Genomic DNA, 22,121 nt, shown 5'->3' with positions numbered 1-22,121 from the left:
CTGGGGCTTCCCTGGTCGCGCAGTGGTTGAGAGTCCGCCTGCCGATGCAGGGGACACGGTTTCATGCCCCGGTCCGGGAAGATCCCACATGCCGCGGAGTGGTTAGGCCCATGAGCCATGGCCTCTCAGCCTGCGCGTCCGGAGCCTGTGCTCCGCAACGGAAGAGGCCACAACAGTGAGAGGCCCGCGTATCGCAAAAAAAAAAAAAAAAAAAAAAAAATTGATGACTAATAAGAACCTGCAGTATAAAAATACAAACAAGAAAAACAACTAATACTAAACTTTCTTTGGGTTATTTGTATGGAAATATGTTAATATAATAGTTTCAGACATTACATGAAATTTCTAAAAATCTTATATGTTCTGGTATAATGTTATAAGTCATAATTCTAGTTATTACTTTAAAATGTGTATCTCAGAAATAACTATATTTCCTTGTCAACTGCATTATTATGAACTTTCATCAAATCTTTAACCGTGGTCATTTGTAAGTCTTTTGTCATTTACAGACAGTTCTGGGTGTACACTGATGCTTTTGCAAAAATGTTCCTATAAAAGGGTTTCATCTTCAAGGAATTCATGGAAAAGACTCTGACAAGTACAGGTTTCTGGTAACTGACTATACTGCTGAACTGAATGAATAAGCATTTTCAGAACTCTAATGGAAAACTGATGAATTCATAAAAGTGCTAACAAAAGATCAAGATGAAAAAAAAGACATAGTATGAGTGTGTTTCATGTTTGGTAATTGCAATCATTGTTGCTTTTGTTGTGGTCATCCATTTACAATGCTTGGTGTCAGTTTATTTATCTCTTGTTAAAATAAAATACAGTGTGTGTGTGTGTGTGTGTGTGTGTGTAAAAAAAACAAAAAACAAGAGAATAAAGGACATTCTCTTTATATGCACTGATATGCTCAATAGTATGGTATATATTTTTATTTGTAGATACACTGATTTGATGTTATTATTAGACAAGTAGCCTGATTAGTAAAGCTAATTTAACTTGGAATCTACAGATCCCAAAACGTATTTGAATAACTGTTATTATTGCAACCAAAACCCAAATTCTGGACAAAGAAAAGTATCAATGAATCTAATTTAGGTGGCATCTCTCAACTTATGAAAGATCCTTTCTGGAGTTTCCTCATACCCCATGTCAAAATCCTACTCATTCAGGTTCTACTTCCAGAACGGTAGTGTGACACCTACCTTCTGCTGGTAACTACCAATTTGGGGTGGGGGAAGCGGAAAGGGACATGGGATGACAACTAGCTGAGGAGTCTGATGGATAAATAAAATAGGTAGATTGTGGAGAGAAGGCAAAACTTGGGAGAGACCTGCTTGAATTTCCTGTTTTGCTGTAGCTTTGTCCCAAGGTCAGGCAGTAGTTGCGGAGTATGAGCAGCTAAAGTTGTCTTTCTGTCAGGAGGAACTAGGGAAAAGAGCCCAGGTACACACAACCAGCTACTAAAGAGAGAAAGGAATCCCACAGAGGATAAAGTCAAAAGAGATCCCCTAAAACTGTACATGAAACACCGCAAAAGTCTCAGGCTGACCCCTGAACCATGCATATGCAGATTAGAATAAGGCAGAAGCTTAAAGAATCAAATTGAAATTGGAACCACTGCCCACAGACGGTGAGAGAGAACTTACAGTTTGAGTCTAACATGGTTAACTGCCAGCTAAAATAAAAATACCAATATTCTACAGAAGATTATAACAGAACCCAGAGTCTCTATAACATTCATAATGTCCAGGATACAATCCAAAATTACCTGATATATAAGTAATAGAAAAATGAAACCCATTCTCAAGAGAAAAGATAATCTACAGAAGCCCACCACAAGAAGACTAAGATGTTGGAACTATGAGAAAAGGATTTTAAAGTAGCTATTATAATTATGCTCAGTGAGATAAAGGAGAAAAAATCTGAATGAAAATAACATAATAATAGAAATATCAATGGAGAAATACAAAAAATATAAAAAGAACAAAATCAAAATGTACCAATGAAAAATATATCTGAATTTTAAAAGTCAATGGATGGACTTAATATCAGAATGGAGATTAAAGAGGAAAGAATCAGTGAACTCAAAGGCAGGTCAACAGAAATAATCCAATCTAAAAAACAAAAAGGAAAAAGACTGATTCTTTTTAAAAAAGAAAAATAAAATAAAATAAAAAGCCTCAGAAAGCTATGGGATAATCTCAAAAGGCCTAACATGTATATATGAGTTCCAGAAGGACAGAAAAGAGAGAAAACAGCAGGAAAAAATATGGAAGAAATGATGACTGAACACTTCAGAAATTTACTGAAAGACAAATTTACAGATCCAAGAAGCTCAGTAAACCTCCATCAGGATAAATTAAAAGAAAAATCACACTTGGATATATCATAACTGAACTGTTGAAAAATAAAGGTAGAAAGCAGGCAGAGAATAATGACATATCACATAAAGAAAAAACATTGATTGGAAAATGACTGAATTTCTCATAAAAATAATGGAGGTCATTAGACAGTGAATATCGCTGAAATACTGAAAGAAGAAAAAAATTTCAATCTAACTGTATATCTAACAAAAATATTATTTAGTAAGGCACATTTTCAGAAAAGGAAAACTAAGAGAATTTGTTGCCAGGAGATCTACTACCTAAGAAAGGTCATTAGGCTAAAGGGAAATTATAGCAGAGGGAAACTTGGACCTTGAGGAATGAAAGCACCAGAAATGGTAAACATCTAGGTAAATTTAAAAGACCATTGTTTTCTCTTAGGTTTTAAAAATCATGTATCTTTATTTAAGGCAAAACTTATAACACTGTCTTCTAAGATTATCAGTATACACAGATGTGATACTATGGGGAATGGTGAGGAAAGGGACAAAGGAGACTTATATGACTGGAAGATCTCTACATTTCATATGTACAATATTAACTCTGAATAGACTGCAGAAGGTTAGGAATATATACTGAAATCCCAATATATAAATATAACAAAAAGTATAGCTAAAAAGCCAGTAGATAAGAATACAAAAATATATCCAAATAATCTAAAAGGCAAGAAAGGTGGAAAAAAGGAACTAAAAATACAGAGTGTTACCAGAAAAACTGGGTTCACCTCTTGTTGGGTGTAGAGCTAAAAGACACAACCAAGGCAAAGAGTGGGAGAAGGAAGGATTTATTACTTGCAGCAAGTAAGGGGAACACTGGGGATCTTTCCCAAAGCAGTGTCTCTGCCAACAGCAAAACTGAAGCAAGTTTTAAGCTAAGGGTACATGCGTATTCATGAAGAGGATGGGGGGGGTGGGGCCAGAGAGTCCAGCCTTTACTTGACTGAAGTCACGAGGGTCAGAAAAGGTCAACATCATCCTCCCTTAGGTTCCAGTTGATCTGGTACTTGAGCGCCTGCCAGAGGGGTTTAAATTCTGTAAAAACAGCCCAAGAAAGCACTCGGGCTAGCCTTTGAAAAAGAACTGGGAATGTTACAACTGATTTATTATCTTCGCTATTGTCACTTCTCATGACTGGCAACAGTTTGTTCTTTTGTTCCCTTAAAGATAATTATTACTGAGACCTGTTCAAGAGCAAGCATTATGGCCAGGCTTAGATCACAAAATGGCTTAGGCCAAAAACGCCTTTTCTTATGTCAAGAAAGCCATGTCTGGTTCTCTTTCTCTGGGGACCCCCTACCTGTTTATGAGAAACCAAACAGAAAACAATATCATTAATTACATTAATAACAATATCGATAATTATGTTAGGTAGCTAGTCAGACAGGAGGGGGTCCCACCCCACCCTGGATGGTTCATCTTTCCCTCCCCCACATGGACACTGGTGATTGGAGCACACCCAGAGTCCTCCCTCTTGTGGTCAAGGACCACCACTAGGTTTCCAGCCATATCAAGACCAAGCAAGATGAAACCACCAGCACAGGTTGGCACAGGCACACCAAGACGTAAAAGGTGACTCAAGGTAACATAGGGTTCATTATGCTTTATAGGTAATAAATTAGCATTACGGTTTTTGCATCCCCGCCCCCTCACTGTGAGTTTCACTTGGGTGCTTATGAGTAAGCACCTGCGCACTAAAAGAAAAGTGATATAACCTAAAGCTGTCAGTCAAATGATGCAAGACACAGGGAGGAAACACCACTCTAAAAAACCCAACCCTACCCCATCATGAGGCTGCTTCTGGTTTCTAGACAGCCTGCTTTCATCCTTTCTCAGGAGTGTACTTTCGCTCTACTTAACAACACTCTTGCTACTTAAAACTGTTCTCTGCCTTCTCAACTGAATTCTTTCCCTCAAGAGGGGCAAGAACTGAGGAAGTCACCCATTCCGCCGGTGACAACTGCATTAACGTTCATGGTCTAAACACTCGAACAAAAAGGCAGAGATTGCCAAAAAGATGTTAAAAAAGCAAGACTAAGCTAAATGCAGCCTACGAGAGTCACGACTTCAAATGAGACTAATAACAGAGCTTCAAAATATATGAGGCAAAAACTGACAATTAAAAATCAGTAAAGGGCTTCCCTGGTGGCGCAGTGGTTGAGAGTCCGCCTGCCAATGCAGGAGACACAGGTTCGTGCTCCACTCTGGGAAGATCCCACATGCCGCGGAGCGGCTGGGCCCGTGAGCCACGGCCGCTGAGCCTGCGCATCCGGAGCCTGTGCTCAGCAATGGGAGAGGCCACAACAGTGAGAGGCATGGCCACTGAGCCTGCGCATCCAGAGCCTGTGCTCAGCAATGGGACAGGCCACAACAGTGAAAGGCCAACGTAATGCAAAAAAAAAAAAAAAAAAATCAGTAAAGAGAAAGAACACTGGAATAAATTAGTAAATGCCTTGATCTAATTGATATTAGAGAACACTATATTGAACAACTGTAGAACACGTATTCTTTTCAAGTGCACACAGACATTCACCAAGATACAGCACATGCTGAGTCCCAGAACAAGTCTCAATAAATATGTACAGACTGAAATGAAAAAAAAATTATATTATAAAACAGTAAGATACCTAGGAAAACCCAATATTTGGAATATTTGGAAAAAGTAATTCATGGGTCAGAGAAGACTCAAAGAGAATTCTTTTAATATTTTGAATTAAATGATAATGAAAATGCAACATACCAAAACTTGTGAGATGCAGTTAAAGCAGTGCTTAGAGGTAAACCTACAGCTTTAAATTCTTATATTACAAAAGAGGAAAGGTCTCAAATCAATTATTTAAGCTGGAAACTGAAGAAGCTAGAAATATTAATAAGAAAAACTGGTAACTAGAAAGAAGTAAATGATAAAGATAAAAGTAGAAATAAAACAGAAAAACTGGTAACTAGAAAGAAGTAAATGATAAAGATAAAAGTAGAAATAAAACAGAAAACCAACAACAGAAAAAAAATTTTAAAGACAAAACCTGGTTCTTTGAAAAGACTAACAAAATCAACAAACCTTTAGCTATACCAAATGAAGAAAAAAAGAGAAAACAAATCATCAATATCAAGAATGAAAGAGGATTTATTACTACAGATTCTATAAATAGAAGAGAATATTATGATCCACTTGACACCAATAAATTCAACAACTTAGATGAAAGGGACAAATTTCTTAAGAATATAATTTACCAAAACTGGAATAAAAAGAGAAAATTTGAACAGTCCCATAACAAATAAATATCAAAAACCTTCCCACATAAAAACAACTTCAGGTCCAGATGGTTTCACTGATGAATTTTCTCAAACATTCAAGGAAGATATACCAATCTACAGAAACTTTTTCAGAAAAGAGAAGGAAAATGGCCCAACCAATTTTATGAGACCAGTACAACCCTAACATCAAAACCTGACAGATACTACTGCAGATGAAAAATATCACCTGCCATATCAGTAAACAAAGGATGTTGAGGCCAACAAGCCATCAGCCACCCTCAAATGTGCACCTTGAGGTGAATCTGGAGAAAAACAGGACACTAGCCTGAGATAGTTAAGGTGCACATCAAAGGAATGATTTCAATGAGCCCAGACTCTTGCATCTTCCCATATACAGAAAAGCACTAAATTCATTAACTTGAGATGTCAAGTTTTCTTTAATTAACAGTAATCTTTTGATGTTCCTACTACCTGGTTTTTGTTGCAAAAACTATATATTCTGGCTCCTCCCTTACCTCCTCAGAGGAGTCCCTCTAAGCTATCTGAGAAGCTGCCTCCAGGGCTTAAGCCCTCATCAAGTCCAGCATATAAAATATAATTCTCAACTTTAACGTTGTGCATTTTTTTTTCAGCCGACATTACAAAGAAAGAAAATTATAAATCCATGTCCTTCATGAACATAGATGCAAAAACACTTAAGATATTAACAGAATGAATCCAGCAATACATTAAAGGGGTAATATAGCGTGACTCAGTAAGGGTTTATCCAAGGAATACAGGTTTAACATTCCAAGTGCAATCAATGTTATTCAACATGCAAACAGAATAAAGAAAAGCCATATAACCACTTCGATGGTACAGAAAAAGCAGTTAACAAATTCTACACCCATTCATGATAAAAACTCTCACCAAACTGGGCTTACTAGAGAACTTCCTCAATGTGATAAATGGCATCTACAAAAGCCCTACAGCTTATGTCACACTTAGTGGTGAAAGACTGAACAGTTTCTTCCTAAGAATGGAAATAAGGCTGGAGGCCCACTTTCACCACTTCTAGTCAACACTGTACTAGAGATTCTGGTTACTGCAATAAGGTTCTAGGAAGGGACAGGGGAGGAGAAAGGAAAGGCACAGGAAAAGGGTCTATTTGCAGATGACATAATTGTTTATATAGAAAATCCCAAGGCACCTTTAAAAAATACTAGAACTAACAAGATTGTAGAATACAAGGTTAATATACAAAAATTAATTACATTTTTATTACTAGTAGCAAGCAACTGGATTTTAAAATATAAAGCATCCAAATCCAAAATATTCAGGATTAAATCTAACTGGAAACATCCAAGTCCTCTACACTGAAAACTAAAAAACATTCCTGAGAGAAATTAAAGACATGATGAATAGAAAGATACAACACTTCCATGGCTTGAAATAATATTAAGATGTCAATTCTCCCCAGATCAGGTTGCCTGGGGATAAGAATGGAGGGAGGCACAAGTTACAAAGGGGCATGAGGAAACTTTTGGGTATGACAGAAATGTTCATAGTGTCAACTACTAATAACTTCACATGTCAAAAATCCTCAAACTGTAAACTTTAAACATTCAATTAATTGTACATAAACTATCTCTCAATAGTACTGTAAAAAACAGAGAACTAAATCTTACCCATTGATCAAAATAACCCCTTATGAAGCACTTTCTGGTCTACAACTCTAACTGTGTAGCATTTCTCCTGCTTTAAAAAGAAATTCTATTTCTACATATCTCCTAGAGGCAACATGTAGTGCCTCCCACCTAATGTACACTCAGTATGTCTGCCCAATTGAAATAAATGTTTTTTTTGTTCTAAGAATAAGTATGTAGACTGCATTCCTTCCTCTGCTCACTTATACCTTTAACTGAACCCTCCCTCATTCAGACTCAGCCTCAGAGAAGGAAGGCACACAGTGGGGGATCACTTAAACAACAAAACCATTCTATGTAACAATGTGGGATCTTAGTTCCCTGACCAGTGATGAACTGTGCCCCCCTGCAGTGGAAGCGCTGAGTCTTAACCACTGGACCCAGGGAAGTCCCCCATCATTTGCTATTTCCCATGCCAAAAACTTACACTTCTGTGTCAAATTCTAAGTCTCACTCCTCTTCCTATAGGCCTTTCCAGGGCAGCATTATCTACTGATATTTTGAGTCACTTTAGTTACCACTGTTTGATCTAACATGTTGATTAATTACTTGGTAATTTGCTCTGTCATTTATAATAATATTTATGATTTATATTTATTTAATATTTATATTAAATGTGGGGGAGTCTCTTAAAATCAAGGACCATTAACCAAAACCAGACAAAGACACTACAAAAAGAGAAAATTACAGGCCAATATCTCTGATGAATATAGATGCAAAAATACTCAACATAATATTAGCAAACTGAATTCAACAACATATAAAAAGACACACAAAAAAGCATTTGACAAAATTCAAATCCACTCATGATAAAATCTCTCTTCAAAGCTGGTATAGAGGGAAAAGATCTCAACATAAAAAGGTCATGCATGACAAACTCAAAGCCAACATCGTACTCAATAGTGAAAAGCTGAAAGCCTTTCCTCTAAAATCAGGAACAAGAAAAGAACGCCCACTCTTGCCACTTCTATTACACACAGCACTGGAAGTTCTAGCCACAGCAAGCAGACAAGAAAAAGCAAACAAAAAAACCAAGGCACCCAAACTGGAAGGGAATAAGTAGAACTGTCACTCCTTGCAGATAACATCATACTATACATAGAAAATCCTAAAGTCTCCAGCAAAAAAACTATTAGAACTAATAAATGAATTCAGTTGTTAAGATACAAGATTAATATACAGAAATCGATTGCTCTTCTATACACTAATAATGAACTCTCAGAAAGAGAAAGCAAGAAAACAACCCCATTTAAAATTGCATCAAAAAGAATAAAACACCTAGGAATACACTTAACTAAGGAAGTGAAATATCTATACTCTGAAAACTGTAAAACGTTGATGAAGGTTTGAAGATGATACAAAGAAATGGAAAGATATCCTGTGTTCCTGGATTGGAAGAACTAATATTGGTAAAATGGTCATACTACAAAGCAATCTACAGACTTAATGCAATTCTTATCAAATACCCATGATATTTTTCATAGAAGTATTACAACTAATCCTAAAATTTATACAGAACCACAAAAGATCTTGAATTGCCAAAGCAATCTTGAGAAAAAAGAACAAAGCTCGAGAATCACACTCTCTGGCTTCAAACTATACTACAAAGCTACAGTAATCAGAACAGCATGGTACTGAGAAAAAACAGACACACAGATCAATGGAGCAGAACAGAGAGCCCAGAAATAAATCCATACACTTATGGTCAATTAATCTATAACAAAGGAAACAAGAATATACAATAAAGAGTCTCTTCAATAAATGATGCTGGGAAAATGGACAGCTACATGTAAAAAGTATGAAATTACAACATTTCCTCACATCATATACAAAAATAAAGTCAAAATGGATTAAAGACCTAAATGTAAAACCAAAAACCATAAAACTCCTAGAAAAGACCATAGGCAAAACATTCTTTGACACAAATCATAGCAATATTATTTTGGATCTGTCTCCTAAGGCCAAAAATTTTAAAAATAAACAGGATCCATCAACAAAATGAAAAGACCACCTACTATATGGGAGAAAAAAGTTGTAAATGATATGACCAATAAGGGGTTAATACCCAAAATATATAAACAAGCTCATACAACTCAACATCAAAAAAACAAACAAACCAATTAAAAAATGGGCAGAAGACCTGAATAGACACTTTTCCATAGATATACAGATGGCCAACAGGCACATGAAAAAATGCTAAACATCACTAATCAGAGAAATACAAATCAAAACCACAATGAGATATCACTGCACACCTGTCAAAATAATTATCATCAAAAAGTCTACAAATAAATGTTGGCAAGGATGTGGGAAAAAAAGGAACCCTAGTACGCTGCTGGTGCGATTGTAAACTGGTGCAGTCACTATAGAAAACAGTACGGAGTTCCTCAAAAAACTAAAACAGAGAACTACCATATGATCCAGCAATTCCACTCCTGGGTATATATATGAAGAAAACAAAAACACTAATTTGAAAAGATATACGCACCCCAATGTTCATAGCAGCATTATTTACAATAGTCAAGATATGGAAGCAAACTAAGTGTCCCTCAACAGATGAATGGATAAGGAAGTGGGAGATATATATGTAAAATACTCCATTATACATATATACATATATATATGCATACATATATTATGTGTAATGGAATATTACTCAGTTATAAAAAAAAAGAATGAGGGACTTCCCTGGTGGTGCAGTGGTTAAGAATCCACCTGCCAATGCAGGGGACATGGGTTCGAGCCCTGGTCAGGGAAGATCGCACATGCCGCGGAGCAACTAAGCCCATGTGCCACAACTACTGAGCCTGTGCTCTAGAGCCTGCAAGCCACAACTACTGAGCCCGCATGCCAAACTACTGAAGCCCGCATGCCTAGAGCCAGTGCTCCACAACAAAGAGAAGCCACTGCAATGAGAAGCCCGCGCACCGCAACTAAGAGTAGCCCCCGCTCGCTGCAGCTAGACAAAGCCCACGCGCAGCAACAAAGACCCAACGCGGCAAAAATAAATAAATTTTAAAAATAAATAAATTTATAAAAAAATAATAATAATGATGAAATTTTGCCATTTGCAACAATGTGAATGAACCCAGAGGGTATTATGCTTAGTGAAAAAGGTCAAATATTCTATGTCATCACTTACATGTTGAATCTAAAGAATAAAACGAATGTATACAACAAAACAGAAATAGACTCACAGATACAGAGGAAAAGCTAGTGGTTACCAGTGAGGGGAGGGAAGTGGGGAGGGGCAAGATAGGGGTATGGGATTAAGAGACAGAAACTACTATGTATAAAATAAATAAGCAATGAGGATATATTGTACAGCACAGGGGAATATAGCCATTACTTTGTAATAACTTTAAATGGAGTATAATCTATGAAAATACTAAATCATTATGTTATACACCTGAAACTAATATAATAGTGCATATCAACTATACTTCAATTTAAAAAAATTTTAAATAACACTGAAGAAAAAATTAGTATTCAAATCCAAAAATAAATAAAGGCCCATTATCTCACAATAAGATATGCATATATAAAAAGAAACCTGATTCAGTCTTGTGATCTTCAGCACAGCAAATACTAGTGGCAGTATAACGCAGTTGTAAACAGCATAGACTCTGAAGGCAGACTACCTGAGTTCATAATCCTGGCCTTGGTACTTATTGTCCTTTGTACCCTTGGATAACAACATCCATGCCTATCGGTTTCATCATTTGGAGTTACTATAAAAATTACATGAGTTAATATACATAAAATTCTTTAAGAAAAAATCTAGCACATAAACTCAATTATCATTATTATTATGATGCTGTTATCTTAGCTCAGGTTGCTATACCACAATACCATAAATTGGGTGGCTTATCAACAACAGACATTTGTTTTTCACAGTTCTGGAGGCTGGAAGTCCAAGATCATGGTGCCAGCATGGTCAGGTTCTGGTAAGAGCCTTCTTGCAGGCATCTTCATTGCTATTCTCACAAGGTAGAAAACAGCTAGCCAGCTCTCTGGCTATTCTTATAAGGGCACTGATCCCATTTATGAGGGGGATCCAAATACCATCACACTGGGATGAGGGTTTCAACATAAGAATTTGGGGGGAACACAAACATTGAGTCCACAGCAGCTGTTAAGACTTCTATCTTTTCCTTTAAAATAGCTGAGAATACTGAAGCTCAAAAAATCTAACAACTTGCCAGACGTCACAGAAGAAGTAAATTGTAAAGCCAGAAGAAAAACACAGGACTCCTAGTCAAGGAGCCCACTCATCTTCACCATGCTAAACTTTATCAATAATTCTTTTTAGGCCTTCAGGTCTACTTTATGATAAATACAGAAAACATGTTAACGAAATGAAAGAAATCAGAAAAAGGAAAATGAAAGGCATTTACATATTCAAGGATTAAGAAAAGAAAGGAATACCACAACGGCCAAGAGAGAACAAATGGAGGGAACAGGAAGGCAGTCCAGACAACTGCATTAAGAATACTAGACAGGTGATAACAATCAGGCTTTAATTTTTATTTAAGACATAAAGATACTGTTACTTGCATTTTTAAAAATTGCTTCTCTTTACATTAAAAGCGCTTCTGTCTTCAAAAATGTGTGAAATACTTTGATGTTTCACGTATAACTCTGATGTTTACACAGGGACAAAGAAGTGACATTTCAAAAATTTAATAAGGAAATTTTAGGGACGTCAACATATTTACCATCTGCATTTTAAAATCCTTTGAAGTTTCAACTTACGGGTCATGTTTCATTTTTGACAAAACTTTAAATGTTTAAAAATCGTACTCACTATTTGACCATCTTAGGCATTTCCTTAGATAACCCAATGGTTACTTAAATACAAACTCTGTCCTAATAAAAATACTACCCCCACCAAAGCCTCTAAAAAAAATACAGACGTATCAGTTTATCAGGACACAAAATTATGTTTTTTAAGAACAGTATCTTTCAGAGTGTTTGTTAAACAATATCTGTCTCCCTGTTTAGACATACTCTGATTACAGCTGTTCTCTTTCTATAGGTTTCTCTCCTACAGTAGCAACCAACACATAGCTCAGGCCAAAATAAATATCAATATACTAACTGAAAGGCTCTGGTACTGGATATTTTATGGAACTATACTACAAAGGCAAATTGTTGAAGCTTTTACATGCTTTAAACTTAAAAGATAAAAAGATAAACAGCAGGAAATACAGAAAATATATGTCCAAAATGCACACTCAAGAACATACATAAAACATAATTCTGTAATCAGAATTCTATATTTCTATATAGACTTCGTTATAAAACAATATGGTCTTCAGGAAAAAAAGGGGGCTCTCAGAAATAAAGAAGTATTGCTCTAAGAACTATGAAACAAAGCAACAGAATAAAAGTCAGGCTTAATATCCAAAAGGAATACCCAGTTGTCAACCCAACTAAGAATTCAAATTTCCAAAAATAATTCAAGTTCCAGGAACTTCAGAAGAAGAGAGCAAATGGTAGAGAAGACCACAATTCCTCAGCCCTTCAAGATATACATCCTTGCTAATGCTCTGGGTTAAACAATGTGGATTTTTCTCCTCTTCCTTCAAAATCTGGCAATAGATGCTAAACATTTCATACTCCACTTTTTCACACAATTAAAGTCCATGTGCTCAATATGTTTTAAAAAGCAAAAGATGGAGGGCAATAAGTGAGGTTCATTCTCTCTCAAATTTTTACATACATATCTCAGGCTTAAAACTCTATTACCAGAAGATTATGCCACCAATACTAAACTTTATCTTTTTAAATTTTGGTTTGTATAAAACCAAAAAGTGTTCTGACCTAAGAGTTCACTTCTAATTCTGCAGAGCTCAGTAACTGGAGTACCGAATTCCCTCTGCTGGCACCATAAATCTGCCTGACTAAATCCCGTTGCTGCTATATCTCATGGCTCACCCAATCCCAACTTAAACTCAGCTTGAGGTCCTTAGAGACTCTGTACAAAATAATTATTATATGGTTGGAAGCAGGAAAAACATTTTGAGGATAATCAGGAAAATTCAATATAATCAGAACGATTATCTTCAGTGAAAGGGAATGGTTTTGTTATATAAAACCAGTCCTCAGTGGTGTAGACACAGAGTAAAGAGTACCAAATTAAAACTCAAGAGACCTGGATTCTCCCTCAGTTAGACAACAGCTGTGCCCTAATTACAAAACAAACAAACAAAACCCCTTTTACTTAATTCCTAAACTGCCCACCTCACTCAAGAGTTGTTGAGATCAAATAAGCCTGAAAGTGCTTTGAAAAAATAGAAAATGCTATCCAAATAAAATATTACCTTCATTATGGTTATACTTACTGTATTACTGGAAATGAACTTTTAAGATCTGTATTTCTGACATAATAACCCCAACACACTAAATTTGTGATAAAGAGCTTTACCCGTTCTACAGATCGTGCTCTCTTCTTTGGCCGAGTAGGCAGCGCATCTTCCTTCGGATTGGTGTCTATTGCCCAATAGGACCCCTAAAGGTAAAGAAATAAATTATATTAACAGTATTTTACAGGAACTCTGTAACATTAAAATGGACTTTCACAATCCTCTGCTTCAAAAGCAAACATTCGGCAGTTACAACAATGGAAAAGTAGCATGAGAAGAAATACTAGTTTTGAATGGAGAAAAGTAAAGTTTATACAAGGAAAAAAAGTCACCATTTATAACTATGTTATTAAAGAGAGAAAAAAATCACAATCTGAAGAAGCCAAGTCCCAGAAATCTGCCACAGCCAAATTAAAAAGGGAAATGATCAACCGAACACATTTAAAACATATATATATACTAATTCTTAATTGAACATATATGATAATTACAACAGCATATGACATTCAAGTCTAACAGAATTTTATTTTATATGTAGTTTCTGTACCCTGGGACCTCACAAAACTAAACAGGTAAGTGAAACAGTTTATAAAAACAACTTTCTTGACCACGTTTTATACAATAAGTGCAATGGTCTGTACATAAATCTTTTATTGCTTATTCTATCACAGTTAACTTTAACTATTTATCCTCTCTTACATTTTGATACAAGTTCTCAGACCACTCTTGAAAATACGTACTGAGGACCTACTGTGTTCCAGGCACTCAGAAATTGTGACTTCCTTGAAAAATAACTTGAAAAGCATAGATCATATAGCTTGCACATATACAAATGAGACCAAAGCTCCGAAAAATAAAAGTGGTCTGTTCAACCAAGGATTTGAGAGTCAGGACCAGAATCAAGTTCTCTGCCTCTATCATTTCATTAATCTTCCTAGGCTGCTTTTTCAGGCAATATTTAACAACAAGGGGAAATACAGCTTTCATCTACCAATTTTCACACTTTGTGCCCAACATGAATTATCTCCTTAAACATACCGTGTTCTTTCATGCATCTGTGCCTGTCCTACATACTTATCTCCTTGCCTATAATATCTACCTTACCACTGACAAACTCATATTCTACCTCCAAAACTTAGCTCAGATGTTATCTAAAGGAATCCTTCTCTGATCCTCCTACAATACTCAAAAATTCATCTCTCTCTCCCTCTGTAAGATCTCTATACTATTTACACATTTAGATGATTATCTGCACTTAACATTACAATTTTATTTACAGGTCTGTATCCCTTCTAGGCTACAAGTCCCTTAAGTGTAGAAACTCATTCCTAGATCCACAGTGCACGGCAGAATATCAGACACAGAGCAAGTACTCAATAAACATGTGTTAAAATGGCGGGGGTGGGGGTTGGGGGGGAGATGTTGAACAAATTGTGCCAAGAATGTCAGAGTACAGGGTATAATGCCAGGCCTCCCCAGGTCCTAATCTAGGCAGTATATGAACTCAGCACTCACTTCACACACAGCCATACTGGGGCATTCTTCCATGTTATCTTTTCTGCATTTCAGCTAATGAGCCTACCGGACCTGATGTAACTTGCCAAGAACCATGTAAAATGTTAAGCACTAAAAATTAAAACAACAATTATGAGTATGGTTCAGGCTAACAAGTTGCAAAATAAACAAAGCAGGAAAATGTGCTACACTCAGTTGTTGCTAAAGTTGAAACTGATGCAGGAAGAAAAATACCCAAACTCACCGGACAACAGTTTAAAAACCACTGTTTATGGAAATGATAAATTTCAGTGTTTAGTTTGTTTTGCATGGTTGTGTATATTTGTATTAATCTGGGAAACCACTCACTGTCCAAACACTACATTGATTTGTTATTAAACATTTTAATAAAACTACAAAAACAAATATGTATCTGTCTTTCCACACAAAATATAATTGGCTGTAGCTTATCACAAATAGATCAACAAAAGAGAAAAAAATCGTTCATAAGCCTAACCCATCCATTATGTACTTACAAAACCCTGAATGCCCATATATCAGAACAAAACTTTATTTCAAAAAGATACATGCACCCCTATGTTAATAGCAGCACTATTCACAACAGCCAAGACAGGGAAACAACCTAAATGTCCACTGACAGATGAATGGATAAAGAAGATGTGTTATATATATATATATACAATGGAATATTACTCAGCCATAAAAAAGAATGAAATAATGCCATTTGCAGCTACATGGATAGACCTAGAGATTATCATACTAGGTGAAGTAAAGTCAGAAAGAGAAAGACAAATACCATATGATATCACTGTTAAGTGGAATCTAAAATATGACACAAATGAACTTAACTACAAAACAGAAACAGACTCATATAGGGAACAGATTTGTGGTTGCCAAGGGGGAAGTGGGGCAGGGGAGGATTGGACTGGGAGTTTGGGACTAACAGATGCAAACTATTATATATAAAATAGATAAACAACAAGGTCCTATCATATAACACTAGCGAACTATATTCAATATCCTGTAATAAACCACAATGGAAAAGAACATATATGTATAACTGAATCACTTTGCTGTACACCAGAAACTAACACAACATTGTAAATCAACTATACTTAAAAAAAAAACAAAAAAACAAAAAAAACCCTGAATGCTCAAATGCAAAAACAATTGAAATGATTCACAAAAGAAGTTGTAAAATCTTCCACCTAGTGGCTCTTGCTAACCTATTATCTGAGTTTCACCTGTGAACTTACCGGTTTGGATTAAATGACTTAAAACTTCCCTTCACAAATCAAAACTGCAAGATAACATTTGATACCCATTAGGATATCTATCATCAAAAAAACAGAAAATAACAAGTGCTGGCAGGGATGTGGAGAAACTGGAACCTCTGTGCATAGCTAGTGGGAATATAAAGTGGTACAGCTACTGTGGAAAATGGTATGGCAGTTGCTCAAAAAATTAAACATAAAATTACCGTATGATCTATCAATTTCACTTCAAGGTATATACCCAAGAATCAAAAGCAGGGACTTGAATAGATATTCGTACCCTCATGTTCATAGAAAGTTATTCACAATAGCTGAAATGTGAATGCAACCCAAGTGTCAATCAATGGATGAACACATAAATAAAATATGGTACACACATACAATGGAATATTATTCACTCTTTAAAAGGAAGGAAATTCTGACACATGTATGCTATAACATGAGTAAACCCTGAAGACATGCTGAGTTAAACAAGTCAGTCACAAAAAGGAAAATACTTTGTAATTCTACTTACATGAGGTTCCTTAGACAGTCAAAATTATAAAGACAGAAAGTAGAATGGTGGTTGCCAGGAGCTGGGGGGAGGGAGGATGGGGAACTATTGTTTAATGGGTACAGAGTTTCAGTTTGGGAAGACGAACAACTTCTGGAGATGGATGGTGGTGATGGTTGCACAACAGTATTAATCGACTTAATGCCACTGAACTACACACTTAACAACAATGACTACAACAGGGAGATCAACTCAATGCTTTGTGACGACCTAGAGGATGGGATAGGGAGGGTGGAAGGGAGGCTCAAGAGGCAGGGGATATGGGGATATATGTATACATACAGCTGATTCACTTTGTTGTACAGCAGAAACTAACACAACATTGTAAATAAAGCAATTATACTCCAATAAAGATGTGGAAAAAAAAAGTTAATCAGAAAAAAAAATGATTACAATGGTAAATTTTATGTTATATATATTTTACCACACACACAAAAAATCCCTTTCAGCTACCTTTAAAAAGCAGCTACCTTTTCTCTTCCGTATTAAACAATATTTCTCGCAGAAACTGAACTGCTTAAATACAGTCAATCAACAAACACAGATTCCTTCCCAGAGTAGGGCTTACTCCTCTAGGCTTATGTGGAGCAAGTAAGAAACAAGGGTTTTCTGTTTTCTGGTTTTATTTTTTCAAGTCAACTTTACTGAGTATATTTTTTAAAAAATAAAGTGCACCCATTTTAAGCATACAGTTAAAGGTGTTTTGACAAATGTATACATGCACACAACTAACACCAAAATCAAGATAAAGAACATTTCCATCATCCTAAAAAGTTCCTTTGTGTGACTCAACAAGCAACCCCTCCCTCTTCCTTTGCCCCCACATGTCCATCCCATACAACTACTCATCTGCTTCCTATTATTATAGTTTTGCATTTTATAAAATTTCATATAAACAAACTCAAACCATCACACTATTTTCTACTACTATTAGCAATGTATGAATCGAGCTGCTCCATGTCTTTGCCAATACTTGGTATTTTAAGTCTTTTCAATTACAACCATCCTAGTGGATATATAGTTGTACCTCAGTGATTTTTGTGTGCATTTCCGTAATAATGTTGATAGGCATCTTTGCAAGTGCTTATTGGCATCCATGTATCCTCCTTTGTGAAGCAGTTATTCATAAATTTTGCTGCATGTTTTATTTGGGTTACAAGATTTTTTGGTTTTTGTGTTACAAGGATTTTTTAATACTTTTTAAATAGCAACTCCTTTGTCACAGATAGATACATAGTTAAGTTTCTGTGTAAGTGTGAGGTAAGGATCAATATAAATTTTTCTTCCACCAAGGTATACACTATTTCTTGAAAAGACTATGTCCTTTCCCCATTGAATTACACTGGCATCTCTATCAAAAATCAGCTGGGGCTTCCCTGGTGGCGCAGTGGTTAAGAATCTGCCTGCCAATGCAGGGGACACGGGTTCGAGCCCTGGTCTGGAAAGATTCCACATGCCGCGGAGCGACTAGGCCCGTGTGTCACAACTACTGAGTCTGCGCGTCTGCAGCCTGTGCTCCACAAGGGGAGAGGCCGCGACAGGGAGAGGCCCGCGCACTGCGATGAAGAGTGGCCCCCGCTCTCCGCAACTGGAGAAAGCCCACGCACAGAATCGAAGATCCAACACAGCCAAAAATAAAAATAATAAAAATCAGCTGAATATATATGAGTCTACTTCTGAACTCTAGTCTGTTCCATTGATCTACATGTCTACCCTTGTGCTAATACCATTTTGTCTTGATTATTGTAGCTATATAGAAAGTCTTGAAATCAAGCACTGTAAGTCCTACAACCTTGGTTATTTTCAAAATTGTTTTGCCTGGTCTGGGTCCTTCGCACTTCCGCATGACTATGAGAAACAGCTTGTCAATTTCTAAAAAAAAAAAAGAAAGAAAGAAAAAGAAGTCTGCTAGGACTTTTATTGGGATTTCATTAACTCTATAAATCAATTTGGGGAAGACTGGCATCTAACAATATGTCTTCTTTTCCACAATATGCTATATCTCTCCATTTACTTAGGTCTTGTTTTATTTCTCTTGGTAATGTTTTATAGTTTTCAGTAAACATGTCTGCATATATTTTGTTAAAACATATCCCTAAAGTATTGCATTATTTTGGATGCTATTGTAAATGAAATTGCTTTATTTTTCAACCATTAATTGGTAGCATAAAAAAATTATACTGACCTTGTATCTTGTGACTTTGCTAAACTCACTTATTAGTTCTAGTGGCTATTCTATAGACTCCTTAGGATTTTCTACATATGCAATAAAGTTGTCTGCAAACAAAGAAAATTTTACTTATTCTTTTTCAACCTGGATGTCTTCTCTTTTTTTCTTGCCTTATTCCATTGGCTTGGACCTCTAACAGAACGTTGAATAACAGTGAATGCAAGCATTCTTGTTTGTTCTCAGTCTCAGAGGAAAAGCATTCAGTGTCTCACCATTAAATATGATATAAACTGTTGGTTTTTTATAGATGCCTTTAATCAAATAAAGGAAATTCCTTTTTATTCCTTGAGTGCTGAATGAGTGTCAAATTTTGTCAAACGTTTCTACACTTGAGATAACATGATTTTTCAGTTTTCTTCTACTCACATGGTGAGTTAAATCAATAGGTTTTTAAATTTTAACCTTCATTGCACTGCTGGGACAAATCCCTCCTGGTCATGATGTATTCTCCTTTTCATATATCAATAAATTCAATTTGCTAATATTGTGTTAAAGATTATTGGGTCTATGTTCAAAGATTATTGGGTCTATGTTCACAAAGATATTGTTCTGTACTTTTCTTATTATTTCTTTGCCATCATAGTGACGGTGACCTCATGAAATGAATTGAAAACTGTTCCTTCATCCACTTTTTTGGGGGGGAAGGGGGGGTGGTGGTAAGAGTTTCTGTAAGACTGGCATTGCCTTTCCCTTAAATATTTTAGCTTTTTTTTAAAACATCTTTATTGGAGTATAATTGCTTTACAATAGTGTGTTAGTTTCTGCTTTACAACAAAGTGAATCAGTTATACATATACATATGTTCCCATATCTCTTCCCTCTTGCGTCTCCCTCCCTCCCACCCTCCCTATCCCACTCCTCTAGGTGGTCACAAACCACCTAGCTGATCTCCCTGTGCCATGCGGCTGCTTCCCACTAGCTATCCACCCTACGTTTGGTACTGTATATATGTCCGTGCCACTCTCTCACTTCGTCACAGCTTACCCTTCCCCCTCCCCATATCCTCAAGTCCGTGCTCTAGTAGGTCTGTGTTTTATTCCTGTCCTACCCCTAGTCTCTTCATGGCATTTTTTTTCCCTTAGATTCCATATATATGTGGAATTGCTTTTTTCTTGTTTCATTGCTTTCTGTTTGTTCATTTTGTTTTATTGATTTCCCTTTATTATTTCCTTTTTTCTACTTACTTTGGACTCACCTTGCTCTTATTTTTCTAACTTCTTAAGATACATGTTTAAGTAACTGATTTTGGACCCTTATTTTTCAAATAAAAGCATTTAAATTTTGATATTTTCTCTCATCACTCAGCTCAAAATACTTTCTAATATCCCTTATGATTTCTTCTTTGACCCAGAGGTACTTTAAAACTATATTAATTTCTAAACTTTTGGGATTTTCTAAGCATCTTTTTGTTTTTTATTCCTAATTTAATTCTGCTAGTCAGAAAACATGCATCTGTAAAATTTCATCATTTAGAAGGGATTAATATCAACTTAACAGCTCATACAACTCAACATAAAAAAAAAACCCGATTAAAAAATGGTCAGAAGACCTGAATATTTTTCCAAAGACATACAGATGGCCAACAGGCAAATGAAAAGATGCTCAACTTCACTAATCATCAGGGAAATGCAAATCAAAACGACAATGAGATATCACTGCACACCTGTCAGAACGGCTATCATCAGAAAGACCACAAATAACAAATGCTGGAGAGAATGTGAAACAAAGGAAACTCCTGTACACTGTTGGTGGGATTGTAAATTGGTGCAGCCACTGTGGAAAACAGTATGAAGGTTTCCCAAAAAAGCTAAAAATAGAACTACCATGTGATCCAGCAATTCCACTCCTGGGTATATATCTATTAAAAAAAATGAAAACATTAATTCAAAAGATACATGCACCCCAATGTTCATAGCAGCATTATTTACAATGGCCAAGATATGGAAGCAACCTAAGTGCCCATCAACATAGAAATGGATAAAGAAGAGGTGGCATACATACACAATGGAATACTACTCTGCCATTAAAAAAAGGATGAAAGTTTGCCATTTGCAACAACATGGATAGACTTGGAGGGTTATTATGCTTAGTGAAATAAAACAGAGAAAGACATATACTGTATTTTATCACTTATATGTGGAATCTAAAAAAATAAAACAAACTAGTAAATATTAAAAAAAGAAACAAACTCAGATATAGAAAACAAACTAATGGTTACCAGTGGGGAGAGGGAAGTGGGGACGAGCAAGACAGGGGTAGGGGTTTAAGAGGTTGGAACTACTATGTATAAAATAAATAAGCTACAAGGATATATTAGACAGCACAGGGAACATAGCCAATATTTTATAATAATGATAAATGGAGTATTACCTTTAAAATTTGTGAATCACTGTGTTATACACCTGAAACTTATATAATATACCACATCAACTACACAATTAAAAGATTGTGGATTTGTTGATTTCTCTTTTTAATTCTGGTAGTTTTTGTTTGCTTTTTTTGAAGCTCTACTTTTGGGCACATATATTTATAATTCTTAGATGTTTCTGATCAATTGATCTTTTCTTCTGCTATATGCAATATTCTGTTAAGGCCATTCAGTGAACTATTCATTTAGTTATTGCATTTTTCAGCTCTACAATTTTCATTTGGTTCTTTTTATAGTTTCCATCTCTGTATTCAAATTCCCTATCTCTTCATTCATTCATTATTAGAATATGTTTTATTTTAATTCTTTCAACATATTTATAATGGCTATTTTGAAATTTGTGTCTGCTAAATCCACTATCTGGGCCACCTGTTCCACCTGATTCAGGAGCTAACTCCAACTCTTATCGTCTAAGCCATACTGA

General features: G+C 35.8%; 1 protein-coding gene across 5 annotated transcripts in view; it reads right to left on the bottom strand.

The window, feature by feature from the left end:
* FOXJ3 (forkhead box J3) overlaps positions 1-22,121 on the bottom strand; it is a 136,468-nt gene that overhangs the window by 41,877 nt on the left and 72,470 nt on the right. For 4 of the 5 annotated variants that reach the window (XM_024125224.3, XM_007103481.4, XM_007103483.4 and 1 more), the window contains one exon: positions 13,760-13,843. The exons of the other annotated variant lie outside the window; for it this stretch is intronic. In XM_024125224.3, coding sequence (XP_023980992.1) covers positions 13,760-13,843 — 84 coding nt within the window. The remainder of the gene's footprint in view (positions 1-13,759; positions 13,844-22,121) is intronic. 5 annotated transcript variants of the gene reach the window in all.

The sequence above is a fragment of the Physeter macrocephalus genome, chromosome 3 (genome assembly GCF_002837175.3).
Source record: "Physeter macrocephalus isolate SW-GA chromosome 3, ASM283717v5, whole genome shotgun sequence".
Classification (NCBI taxonomy): domain Eukaryota; kingdom Metazoa; phylum Chordata; class Mammalia; order Artiodactyla; family Physeteridae; genus Physeter; species Physeter macrocephalus.
This window is presented reverse-complemented; position numbering and strand designations above follow the sequence as displayed.